General features: G+C 45.0%; 1 protein-coding gene across 1 annotated transcript; it reads left to right on the forward strand.

The window, feature by feature from the left end:
• Positions 1 to 2,107: 2,107 nt before the first annotated feature.
• LOC311114551 (para-nitrobenzyl esterase-like) lies at positions 2,108 to 12,003 on the forward strand (the record flags this gene model as incomplete). The annotated part of the gene is made up of 10 exons (XM_084189793.1): positions 2,108 to 2,199; positions 3,267 to 3,537; positions 5,122 to 5,542; positions 7,760 to 7,867; positions 8,134 to 8,330; positions 8,447 to 8,646; positions 8,778 to 8,836; positions 9,314 to 9,481; positions 11,009 to 11,236; positions 11,861 to 12,003. The coding sequence occupies exons 2-10, from the start codon at positions 3,274 to 3,276 to the stop codon at positions 12,001 to 12,003; spliced, it is 1,788 nt and encodes a 595-aa protein (XP_084045919.1). The 5' UTR covers positions 2,108 to 2,199; positions 3,267 to 3,273.
• Between the last annotated feature and the right edge of the window lie 562 nt (positions 12,004 to 12,565).

A 12,565-nucleotide genomic window follows, 5' to 3' on the forward strand; every position in this document is an offset into this window, starting at 1 on the left:
TTTATATATTTTGTGCTATTGTTACATTTTAATTGATGTTTTTGTTTCGTGTCCGATGCACTCGGGGTGTCGTTACATATAATTTGCACAAAGTCATTTGTAGCATATAATTTCACTTCCCCTAGCTGTGAGAACCATGGCATGAGCATGGGCAGACTTGGCATTGCTGTAGCACAGCCGAATAGCCTGCCAGCAGACTACCAAAGGTTTCCCTAAATGCTTATGACAACTCCAGCTCCAGGAACCAGCCATAGCCTAGCCAGCTGGCTAATCTTTTAAAAACGGTGTAGCAACAACAGATAACATTAGCTAGCTAGAAAAGGTTAGCATGCTAGCTAGCTAGCTACACTGACAGCTGTCAGTGCTCTACTTGTTGTTATTTCACCACTCCGAAGTGGAAATCACCCACAACGTTCCCACCCCCAATTTGTGAATATCTATTAGCAGCCTGCGTCATTTCTCGGAGGTGGAACCTAAACGAGATTTTTCCGCTATAGGACATGAATTACGTCGAAGTAGGGGCGGCATTGCCCTCTGGTGGGGGCCTTTAAGGCAATATTCCGACAAATCTACACATTTTGCCATGACTAATGCCATGTTAATATGATATCTGTGAGAATGACTAACAAAATCAATGGGGGCCCCCTGGAGGTCAGGGCCCCTGCGTGCCCTGTCGGTATTCGGGCCATGAATACTACAAGTTTAGATAGCTGGCTAGACTAACTACGAATTAAAACATGCACATGGCTAATTGTCAGCTAATTGAGTGACTAACATAAAAAGAGAGAAACCGCTGATGCACAACCACATTAAAAAAATTGCACCTTTTTACTATTCTTACTTTCAGTAGTAAGTTGAGACCCCGACTTGGCTCCTCCAGACGGGGGCCCTAAGCGACCGCCTGGAGCCGGCCCTGATTGTCAATCAATCAACCTTATCAATCACTTAATGAAAACATTTAACCATAGTCAAGAAGCTGGCTGCCTACGCTATTGATGTGTATTGATCCTACTATATTTCCTGTAACACTGGCTGTGGTTGAGACACTGTAGGACAGGCTCTCCAACCTTGTTCCTGGAGAGCTACCCTCCTTTAGGTATTCACTCCGACCCCAGTTGTAACTAAACTGATTCAGCTTATCAACTAGCTAATTATTAGAATCAGGTGCGCTAGATTGGGGTTGGGAGTTTAAAAAAAACTACAGGAAGGTAGCGTTCCAGGAACAGGGTTGGAGAGCCCTGCTGTAGGGGGTGTCTATGTTACGGAGAGTATTGATTAATCTGTTGATAAGGGATTGATATGTGACTAATACTTGGAGTATAAGTGACAGAAATTCATAGCAGGCTTGTATACACTACCAAATTATATGAGGGGCAAACTATTTGTTAGTTTTTTTGGAAATCAGACCATTTTGTCACAGATGATCATTCATGCCTTCACACGGGTTGAGAAATTATAAGGAATGTGTTCAGTGGTGTAAAGTACTTCAGTAAAAATACTTAAGTAGTTTTTTTTTGGTATCTGTACTTTACTTTATTATTTATATTTTTGACTACTTTTACTTCACTACATTCCTAAAGAAAATAATGTACTTTTTACTCCATACATTTTCCCTGACACCCAAAAGTACTGGTTACATTTTGAACGCTTAGCAGGACAGGAAAATGGTCAAATTCACACACTTATCAAGAGAACATCCCTTTTCATCTCTACTGCCTCTGATCTGGCGGACTCACTAAACACAAATGCTTCGTTTGTAAATGATGTCTGAGTGCCCCTGGCACACTCCAAATATAAAAACAATAAAATGGTGCCGTCTGGTTTGCTTAATATAAGGAATTTGAAATAATTTATACTTTTACAATTTGATACTTAAGTATATTTTAGCAATTACATTTACTTTTGATACTTAAGTATATTTAAAACCAAATACTTTTAGACTTTACTCAAGTAGTATTTTACTGGGTAACTTTCCCTTTTACTTCAGTCGTTTTCTATTAAGGTATCTTTACTTTTACTCAAGTATGACAATTGCCTACTTTTCCCATAGACATTCTGTTATAATGTAAGCTGCCCCTTTAAATATGAAAAAAAGAGAAGTAGTTATGCAGTAGCCATTTTTAGTTGATGAAGCGCACGCGTTAAAACTGCGTCAAAAGTTGTTTTGGACTATTGTGCTTATCGGTGGATGGAATATTGGTAAGTGTGCATTGCATATATTATGGCAACATTTCTATAAACGGTATTTTCGACTTGCAGTGTTGTTCTAGACTACAATGGAATGTAATGTTATGAAGTTTGTTTACATTGTTTCATGGAGTTTGATGGTAGGCATTCCGGAGACAAGTCAAAGGAGCCTTAAAAGCAGATCGAAATCTAGCCTTAGTGAGAGTAATAATGTTGTTTATCATCGTTGCCGTCCATGAAACTCCTATCATATTTAAGTCCAAAGAGGACTACGTCCTCCCATTGCTAAATAACGCAACTTTGGAATGAGGTGATCTTAGATTTTACTCCTTTGGGAATATGCTGTGGGTTTGAACGGTTGCAACATTCTTTCACAGGACATGGGAAACCAGCATTTCTGCTATTAACTGCGCGCTCGATCCTCTAACAATGCAATATGGAGATTCGCTCTCATAGGCGTCAGCTGAAGTCTTAACTATTGTTGTTGAACCTTACACTACATTTCTAATGTAGCTTTCCGGATGAAAGGGGACATTCCCTAATAAGGAAATACAGATGCCTTGATTGTTCTAAATACTATTTTTCATATCATTTACATTGGCTTTGACATATCAATTACCTATACAATTATACATTATTTATCATCAATTTACTATGCTACCTATTAACCCGTTACAAACACATTATAAACCGTCTGCTACTTTTCAAGTACACTAGTGATAGCGCAATTATTGTATAACTTGGATAATGTCAGATGACATGAGGCCACGAAGAAGAGTGTTTTGGTAGGGGGCCATAGTAGTTTATGGGATGCTTGGGGTTCGTTTGGGATGGTTTGTAATTCCAGTTAATAACAAAATCTCCACTTGAGTTATTCCATTATTTGTCCCATGGAGAGAGGTCTTTCTTGAAAAAGAGATTGTATCTCAATGAGACTAACCTGGATAAAGGTTAAATAAAAATAAATCTGAATTGGAATTGACCCTAATCCTGCTTGTTGTCCTAAAGCTGCTTTATTGGCCTAGTGTATTGTACATGTCCCTGCTCTGCACTGATCTCCCCCTGTGCTTCCCTCGTAGAGCCAAGATGAGTGAGGACGTGTTTGAGGTCCCTGAGGGGGCAGAGTACCGTTATCTGGTACAAGAGGAGGGAGAGGTGGAGGTGCAGTATGTGCGTCGTAGACACTATGTCAGCCCCTTCCTGGTCCTGTCCAGAAGCTGCATCTTCCTCATCTGTCTGGGGGTGCTATCCCTGCTCACCTTGGCTGGGTACCTGGCCTACGTGGCCCAGACTCCGCCCCCTGGGTCACCCCAGGTCACTACCGACTGTGGACGCTTCCAGGGGAGACAGGTGGGTTGATGGCTGCACGTTGGTGGTGGAAAGATTAGAATTAGAACAGCGTTCAAATCTAACTTTATTTATATAGCACATTTCGTACACGGATGCAATACAATGAGCTTTACAAAAAAAAACAATGTTCAGCCATATTGAATATTTTAACCAATTGTACTATATGGTTGCCCCCATATGCCTACAATGTAAAGAGCATTGAGACCTAATAGAACAGGGATCATCAATTAAATTCAGCCACAGGCCGTTTATATATATATATATATATATTTCATTTATTTATGGAGCGGATGGTGAGGGGGCCGGAACATAATTACAAATAATTTGTAAACTGCAAATTGACCGGAAGAAGTCCAAACGGATATAATATTTGACTAAAACATAATAATTTCAAACGTTGCTTACATTCGTAAACAATCACATACACTCATTGGCCAGTTTATTAGGTACAGCTTGTTGATGAGAGAGGTCGAAGCGGGCCACAAACAGGCAAGTAATGGCGCTATACAAAAGTAGTGTGCAGAACGGCATCTCAGAACGCACAGGGTCAGCTGATCCAGCTGCAGCAAGGCCACAGATGTTTAGCTTCAATCCTATGCAATATATACAGTACACTCAGTAGTCCGATTGACTGTTAGAATAGGCAAAACGAGTGACCTAAGAGACTTTGAGTGTGGTATGATCGTCGGTGCCAGGCGTGCCGGTTCCAGTATCTCAGAAACGGCCGGCCTCCTGGGCTTTTCACGCACGACAGTGTCTAGGGTTTACAGAGAATAGGGCGACAAACAAAAAAACAGTCAGCGGCAGTCCTGTGGGCGAAAAAACAGCATGTTGATGAGAGGTCGAAGGAGAATGGCAAGATCGTGCAAGTTAACAGGCGGGCCACAAACAGGCAAATAACGGCGCAGAACGGCGTCTTGGAACGCTCAACTCATCGGTTCCTGTCACGGATGGGCTATTGCAGAAGACGGCCACACCAGGTTCCGCTCCTACCAGATAAAAACAACAAGAAGCAGCTCCAGTGGGCACGCCATCACCAACACTGGACTATTAAGGAATGGAAAAACATTGCCTGGTCCGACGAATCCCGGTTCCTGTCGCGTCATAATGATGGCAGAGTCAGGCAACGGTACAGGCTGGTGGCGGTGGTGTAATGGTGTGGGGAATGTTTTCCTGGTACCAATTGAGCAACGAACGTTTCCGACACTTTGTAGAATCCATGCCCCGAATAATTCAGGCTGTTCTGGAGGAAAAGGGGGTCCGACCCGAGATGGGTGTACCTAATTTACTTTCCACTGAGTGTATATCTCAATTATGCATGGGAATACTTTGGAACAGATTTCCAAAATTAAAATCACTTGGAGCTGATTTGCTGGTGTTTTTACAGTCTTTGTATGTCCAACAATACAATTTAAAATTTAAAAGATCACCTCCAGTTGAGGAACCCTGTAATAGAAGATGGTAAAGGATTGAGGAGTGGACTGTTTCAGTGACAGGTGCCTTGACCATGTGGGCTTATACGGAATTACCTCCAGTGAACACTCATAGTTATTGAAATACTTTTGGTCGTCTTTATCATTGCAGAGGAATGGGGCCTACTCGTTCAAGGGCCTCTCCTACGCTGCTCCCCCCATTGGGGAACGCCGCTGGGCCCCGCCGGCCAAACCCTGGTGTGGGAACGGGGTGGGGGATGCCACCCGCTTCCGCAGCAAGTGTCCCCAGGTGCAGCCGCTCTCAGACACGGGGAAGGTGATGGGCCAGGAGAGCTGCCTCTTCCTGAACGTGTGGACCCCTACCCTGAGCCCCGACTCTTCCCTGCCCGTCATGGTCTGGATCCACGGGGGCTACCTTCACATGCTTAGTGGCGGAGAGGAGGGCTACTCGCCCACGGAGGAGCTGGCGGCCCAGACAGGGATGGTCTATGTCAGCTTTAACTACAGGCTCAACGCGTTTGGGTTCCTGGCCCTGGAGCTACTGAGGGACGGCTCTCCAACCAATACCTCTGGTCAGTCTCTAGCAGTCAGGATTAAAACAGAAAAATAGTAATAGGAACACTTTTATCTTCAAACGTCAGTTGGCACAGCAAAGTATTACAGTACTGCCGAACGAGGTCTTGATGTCTCAAGCAGTTTCACACAACATAGATCATATGTTGTATTTAAGATATGATCATGGGAAGTATTTCATCTTTTAACAAGCTATTTCCAGCACTAACAGAGTGATGAAATATTCATAATGTTTATGTTTTGTGCTCTCAGTGATGTTGTTTAAAATTGTGTATATCTATTTAATGAGCTTTAATGTGATTTGGATAACTGGAGGTGATATACAGTGCATTCGGAAAGTATTCAGACCCCTTGACCTTTTCCACATTTTGTTACGTGAAATAGTTTTTTTCCCCTCATCAATCTACACACAATACCCCATAATGACAAAGCAAAAACTGTTTTTTAGAAATGTTTGCAAATGTATTAAAAAGTGAAATATCACTTTTACGTAAGTATTCAGACCCTTTACTCAGTTTGTTGAAGCACCTTTGGCAGCAATTACAGCCTTGAGTCTTCTTTGGTATGACGCTACAAGCTTGGCACACCTGTATTTGGGGAGTTTCTCCCATTCTTCTCTGCAGATCCTCTCAAGCTCTGTCAGGCTATTTTCAGGTCTCTCCAGAGATGTTCAATCGGGATGTGGCTGGGCCACTCAAGGACATTCAGAGACTTGTCCCGAAGCCACTCCTGCGTTGTCTTGGCTGTGTGCTTAGGGTCGTTGTCCTGTTGGAAGGTGAACCTTCACCCCAGTCTGAGGCCCTGAGCGCACTGGAGCAGGTTTTCATCAAGGATCTCTCTGTACTTTTCTCCGTTCATCTTTCCCTCTCCTGACTAGTCTCCCAGTCCCTGCTGCTGAAAAACATCCCCACAGCATGATGCTGCCACCACCATGCTTCACCGTAGGGATGGTGCCAGGTTTCCTCCAGATGTGACGCTTGGCATTCAGGCCAAAGTGTTCAATCTTGGTTTCATCAGACCAGAGAATCTTGTTTCTCATTGTGTGAGAGTCCTTTATGTGCCTTTTGGCAAACTCCAAGCGAGCTGTCATGTGCCTTTTACTGAGGAGTGGCTTCCATCTGACCACTCTACCATAAAGGCCTGATTGGTGGAGTGGTGCAGAGATGGTTGTCCTTCTGGAAGGTTCTCCCATCTTCACAGAGGAACTCTGGAGCTCTGTTAGAGTGACCATCAGGTTATTGGTCACCTCCCTGACCAAGGCCCTTCTCCCCCGATTGCTCCGGGTGGCCAGCACTAGGAAGAGTCTTGGTGGTTCCAAACTTTTTCCATTTAAGAGTCCACTGTGTTCTTGGGGACCTTCAATTCTGCAGACATTTTTTCGTACCCTTCCCCAGATCTGTGCCTCGACACAATCCTGTCTCGGAGCTCTACGGACAATTCCTTCGACCTCATGGCTTGGTTTTTGCTCTGACATGCACTGTCAACTGTGGGACCTTATATAGACAGGTGTGTGCCTTTCCAAATCATGTCCAATCAATTGAATTTACCACAGGTGGACTCCAATCAAGTTGTAGAAACATCTTAAGGATGATCAATGGAAACAGGATGCACCTGAGCTCAATTTCAAGTCTCATAGCTAAGGGTCTGAATACTTATGTAAATAAGGTATTTCTGTTTTTTGTTTTAAATAAATTTGCTAAAATATATACAAACCTGTTTTCACTTTGTCGTTATGGGGTATTGTGTGTAGATTGAAGAGGAAAAAATGTAATTTTATCAACTTTAGAATAAGGCTGTGACGTAATAAAATGTGGAAAAAGTGAAGGGGTCTGAATACTTTCCTAATGCACTGTATTTGTCTTACCTCCGCTGCTTGGTAAAACGTTTATATTTTTATTTCTCATGGTCACTATACCATTTATGCTTCACACACACATACCTTGATATGAAATGACCCATAAAATCACATAAAGCCATTGTTTTCAACACTCACGGTCATAGACGAGAATAGAAACGTTCTCCATCTGAATACCTCCTATCCCATGTCCTATTTCCCTTTCCTTCTGATCTGAAAGGGGTATTGACACGAGGAGCCTTTAGGGTTCACTAGGCTAGATGGAGCTTCTGAAATAGGAACTAGGACATAGTGAAACGAGGCCACGTCAAAGTGGTATTTCGACGTCATTTTGAATCTCTTTAATTGCTTTCCCCCCCAGGAAACTATGGCTTTATGGACCAGATAGCTGCTCTGCAGTGGGTCCAGAGGAACATCAAGGTGTTTGGAGGAGACCCCAGTAAAGTCACCATACTAGGTCAAAGCTCAGGTAATGAAACACCAGTTATTAGAAGTCTGTATATGGGCTACCTGAGTGTCAATGAAGTATGCTTGAACGTTTATTGTGCCCCCTTCTCATTTTTGTTATAATACAAACCATTTTTAAAGGATGAAAACAAAAATATGCTCCTTTTATGTTAGCGTGTGCTTGTAGCAGTGTAGTTGTGTGAAGGAATGAACATGGGAATTTCCTCTCATTGTCTACCCTCTTCCCAACACCCTTCCCCCCACACACACACACACACACACACACAGGCGGGACGTCAGTGTGGACTCTGATGATGTCTCCGCTGGCGAAGGGTCTGTTTCGTGCGGCGGTGGATATGAGCGGCTCCTATGTGTATAACGCACCACTGGAGAGGGCAGAGGCAGACAACCTGCTATTCCTGAACAAGACTGGCTGCAGTGACCTGGCCTGCCTCCGAAAGCTCTCCACCACACTGATACTACGGGTACACACAGTATTGACGACTTAAACCGTACAGTCTGCCTTTAGGGAGAAATGGGCTTCATGTGGGTCTCTCTCCCCTCTCTCTCTCTCTCTGTCTCTCTCTCCCCTCTGCTCCAGGCCATCCCATGGAAGGAGTACCCGTCGTGGGGGGCAGATGATCTGATGGACCTGCCCACGAAGGGCAGCTTTGTAGGTCCCGTAGCGGTGGTTGACAGGCATGTCCTCCCAGCCCCTCCCTTTGAGATGTGGGAGAAAGGAGGATTCTTCAATGATGTTCCATTCCTCGTAGGGACCACTGAGCAGGAGACTGACTTTTTGTAAGTATTATGCGTGGTCGGAAGAATAAATGATTATACAAAATTATTATCTACAGAAGCTGTCCTAGAAATACACAATGAAATTCGTAATCTTGTGTGTGTGTGTGTGTGTGTGTGTGTGTGCACTTTAGCCCACCTTATGAGAATATATCCATGTGGACATGGGGAGACTACCAGTGGTTTGTGACAGGTGAGAAGAAGAATACGCTAACCTCGGGGTCAATATAGATCTAACCTCGGGGTCAATATAGATCAATCTGTAAATATTATTTCGATTAGGTTTTATTGTCCTCCAAGGAGGAAATTCATCTCTACATGCTCAAACATTGCAGACTGTAAGAGATCAACAAAACCCCCAAAACCCAGACATTAACAGATAAACAGACAGAAAACCAAGACCGCACAGAGTGGGAGATAGTCCATTGAGCTGTTGAGGAAGTTTATGGCTGTGGGAAAGTAGCTCCTGCTAAACTGGGCCATTTTTGTCCCTTACCACTTATGGGCACTGAAACCCAGGGACTCCAGCATCAGCTCCTTTCTCCAAACCCTGCTCTCATCTCTCGTATTTGCAACCCTGTCGCCTTTTACAGTGTATTCCTGCTACCTTGATGACCTTCAAAAACACATTGCCCTTTCCCTAAAACACTCTGTTCTGTGTCCCACACAGACAAACTGAGCCCCTTCAGCGAGGGTCTTCCTAAGGATGCGTTGGATCTGTACCCAAGCTCGGCCCTGTGCCCCACTCCTGACCGCTGCCCAGAGAGGGCTTACACCACCATGGTGTCAGACATGAGGGTCACCTGCCCTAACAACGACCTGGCCAAGAGGGCTGCAGGTAGGCTACGCTGACAGCCAGCCAAGGGGTTAGCATTCACTATGATAATGGATAGCATTTTTGGGGGGGAGAATGGTCTCTCTAGATAGAGAGGTAGTTGTTCAGAGAAGACACCTATTAGAATGGTCTCTAGAGAGAGATGTAGTTGTTCAGAGAAGACACCTATTAGAATGGTCTCTAGAGAGAGAGGTAGTTGTTCAGAGAAGACACCTATTAGAATGGTCTCTAGAGAGAGAGGTAGTTGTTCAGAGAAGACACCTATTAGAATGGTCTCTAGAGAGAGATGTAGTTGTTCAGAGAAGACACCTATTAGAATGGTCTCTAGAGAGAGAGGTAGTTGTTCAGAGAAGACACCTATTAGAATGGTCTCTAGATAGAGAGGTAGTTGTTCAGAGAAGACACCTATTAGAATGGTCTCTAGATAGAGAGGTAGTTGTTCAGAGAAGACACCTATTAGAATGGTCTCTAGAGAGAGAGGTAGTTGTTCAGAGAAGACACCTATTAGAATGGTCTCTAGAGAGAGAGGTAGTTGTTCAGAGAAGACACCTATTAGAATGGTCTCTAGAGAGAGAGGTAGTTGTTCAGAGAAGACACCTATTAGAATGGTCTCTAGAGAGAGAGGTAGTTGTTCAGAGAAGACACCTATTGGAATGGTCTCTAGAGAGAGGTAGTTGTTCAGAGAAGACACCTATTAGAATGGTCTCTAGAGAGAGAGGTAGTTGTTCAGAGAAGACACCTATTAGAATGGTCTCTAGAGAGAGAGGTAGTTGTTCAGAGAAGACACCTATTAGAATGGTCTCTAGAGAGAGAGGTAGTTGTTCAGAGAAGACACCTATTAGAATGGTCTCTAGATAGAGAGGTAGTTGTTCAGAGAAGACACCTATTAGAATGGTCTCTAGATAGAGAGGTAGTTGTTCAGAGAAGACACCTATTAGAATGGTCTCTAGATAGAGAGGTAGTTGTTCAGAGAAGACACCTATTAGAATGGTCTCTAGAGAGAGAGGTAGTTGTTCAGAGAAGACACCTATTAGAATGGTCTCTAGAGAGAGAGGTAGTTGTTCAGAGAAGACACCTATTAGAATGGTCTCTAGAGAGAGAGGTAGTTGTTCAGAGAAGACACCTATTAGAATGGTCTCTAGAGAGAGAGGTAGTTGTTCAGAGAAGACACCTATTAGAATGGTCTCTAGAGAGAGGTAGTTGTTCAGAGAAGACACCTATTAGAATGGTCTCTAGAGAGAGAGGTAGTTGTTCAGAGAAGACACCTATTAGAATGGTCTCTAGAGAGAGGTAGTTGTTCAGAGAAGACACCTATTAGAATGGTCTCTAGAGAGAGAGGTAGTTGTTCAGTCACCTATTAGAATGGTCTCTAGAGAGAGGTAGGTGTTCAGTCACCTATTAGAATGCTTTGGAAATGCCTCCTGTCCACCCTTCACTGATGTAATCACTAATCTGTTAGTGAACAGCAGTGATAGGACAGAGTTTTGAACTGCTTGTGGGTGTTTGTTTTGTGTGTGTGTGTGTTCCTAGCGGCCCTCCACAGTCCTGTGTATCGGTACGTGGTGACACACACTCCATCTCGTGCCGTCAACTCCTCTGAGGGTCTGTTGTCGTTCCCCAGCCGGTTCTCTTTCCACGGCCTGGACGCTTTCGCCTTCTTCGGGGGTCTAGAGAAGCTGTTGGGGGGACCGCTCTCCGCCCAGGACACTGCCTTCCGGAAGCTTCTCACAGAGCATCTCATCCACTTTGCTAAGGAGGGTGAGCGAGGGGCTACAACACAAACACCTCTCCTAGATTGGTTCAACTCAGTGTTCAATATTAATTCAATAGACATTTACCACATACCTTTCCTCATCTCTCTATCCCTCTCCTCCTCTCATCTCTCTATCCCTCTCCTCCTCTCATCTCTCTATCCCTCTCCTCCTCTCATCTCTCTATGCCTCTCCTCCTCTCATCTCTCTATCCCTCTCCTCCTCATCTCTCTATCCCTCTCCTCCTCTCCTCCTCTCTATCCCTCTCCTCCTCTCATCTCTCTATGCCTCTCCTCCTCTCTATCCCTCTCCTCCTCTCATCTCTCTATCCCTCTCTCTCTCTCTCTATCCCTCTCCTCCTCTCTATCCCTCTCCTCCTCTCATCTCTCTATGCCTCTCCTCCTCTCATCTCTCTATCCCTCTCCTCCTCTCATCTCTCTATCCCTCTCCTCCTCTCATCTCTCTATGCCTCTCCTCCTCTCATCTCTCTATCCCTCTCCTCCTCTCATCTCTCTATCCCTCTCCTCCTTATCTCTCTATCCCTCTCCTCCTCTCATCTCTCTATCCCTCTCCTCCTCTCATCTCTCTATCCCTCCTCTCATCTCTCTATGCCTCTCCTCCTCTATTGCAGGTAAGATGCCGGAGCAGTGGCCAGAGTACCCAGCAGCCACTGCTCTCCTGAACCATACCCTCTCTGTGGTCCATGATTACTCTGCTGAACGCTGCCAACTGTGGGAGAAGAACGGCTTCTACCCCTACGCCTGGGTCAACTGACCCCTGACCCCTAACTCCTACTGCTGAGGACTGAATCCTACGCCTGGGTCAACTGACCCCTAACTCCTATTGTTGAGGACTGAATCCTACGCCTGGGTCAACTGACCCCTGACCCCTAACTCCTACTGCTGAGGACTGAATCCTACGCCTGGGTCAACTGACCCCTGACCCTAACTCCTACTGCTGAGGACTGAATCCTATGCCTGGGTCAACTGACCCCTGACCCCTAACTCCTACTGCTGAGGACTGAATCCTACGCCTGGGTCAACTGACCCCTGACCCCTAACTCCTACTGCTGAGGACTGAATCCTACGCCTGGTCAACTGACCCCTAACTCCTACTGCTGAGGACTGAATCCTACGCCTGGGTCAACTGACCCCTAACTCCTACTGCTGAGGACTGAATCCTACGCCTGGGTCAACTGACCCCTGACCCCTAACTCCTACTGCTGAGGACTGAATCCTACGCCTGGGTCAACTGACCCCTCACCCCTAACTCCTATTGTTGAGGACTGAATCCTACGCCTGGTCAACTGACCCCTGACCCCTAACTCCTACTGCTG

Source organism: Coregonus lavaretus (genome assembly GCF_964263955.1).
Source record: "Coregonus lavaretus genome assembly, contig: HAP1_SCAFFOLD_297, whole genome shotgun sequence".
NCBI classification, from domain to species: Eukaryota; Metazoa; Chordata; class Actinopteri; order Salmoniformes; family Salmonidae; genus Coregonus; species Coregonus lavaretus.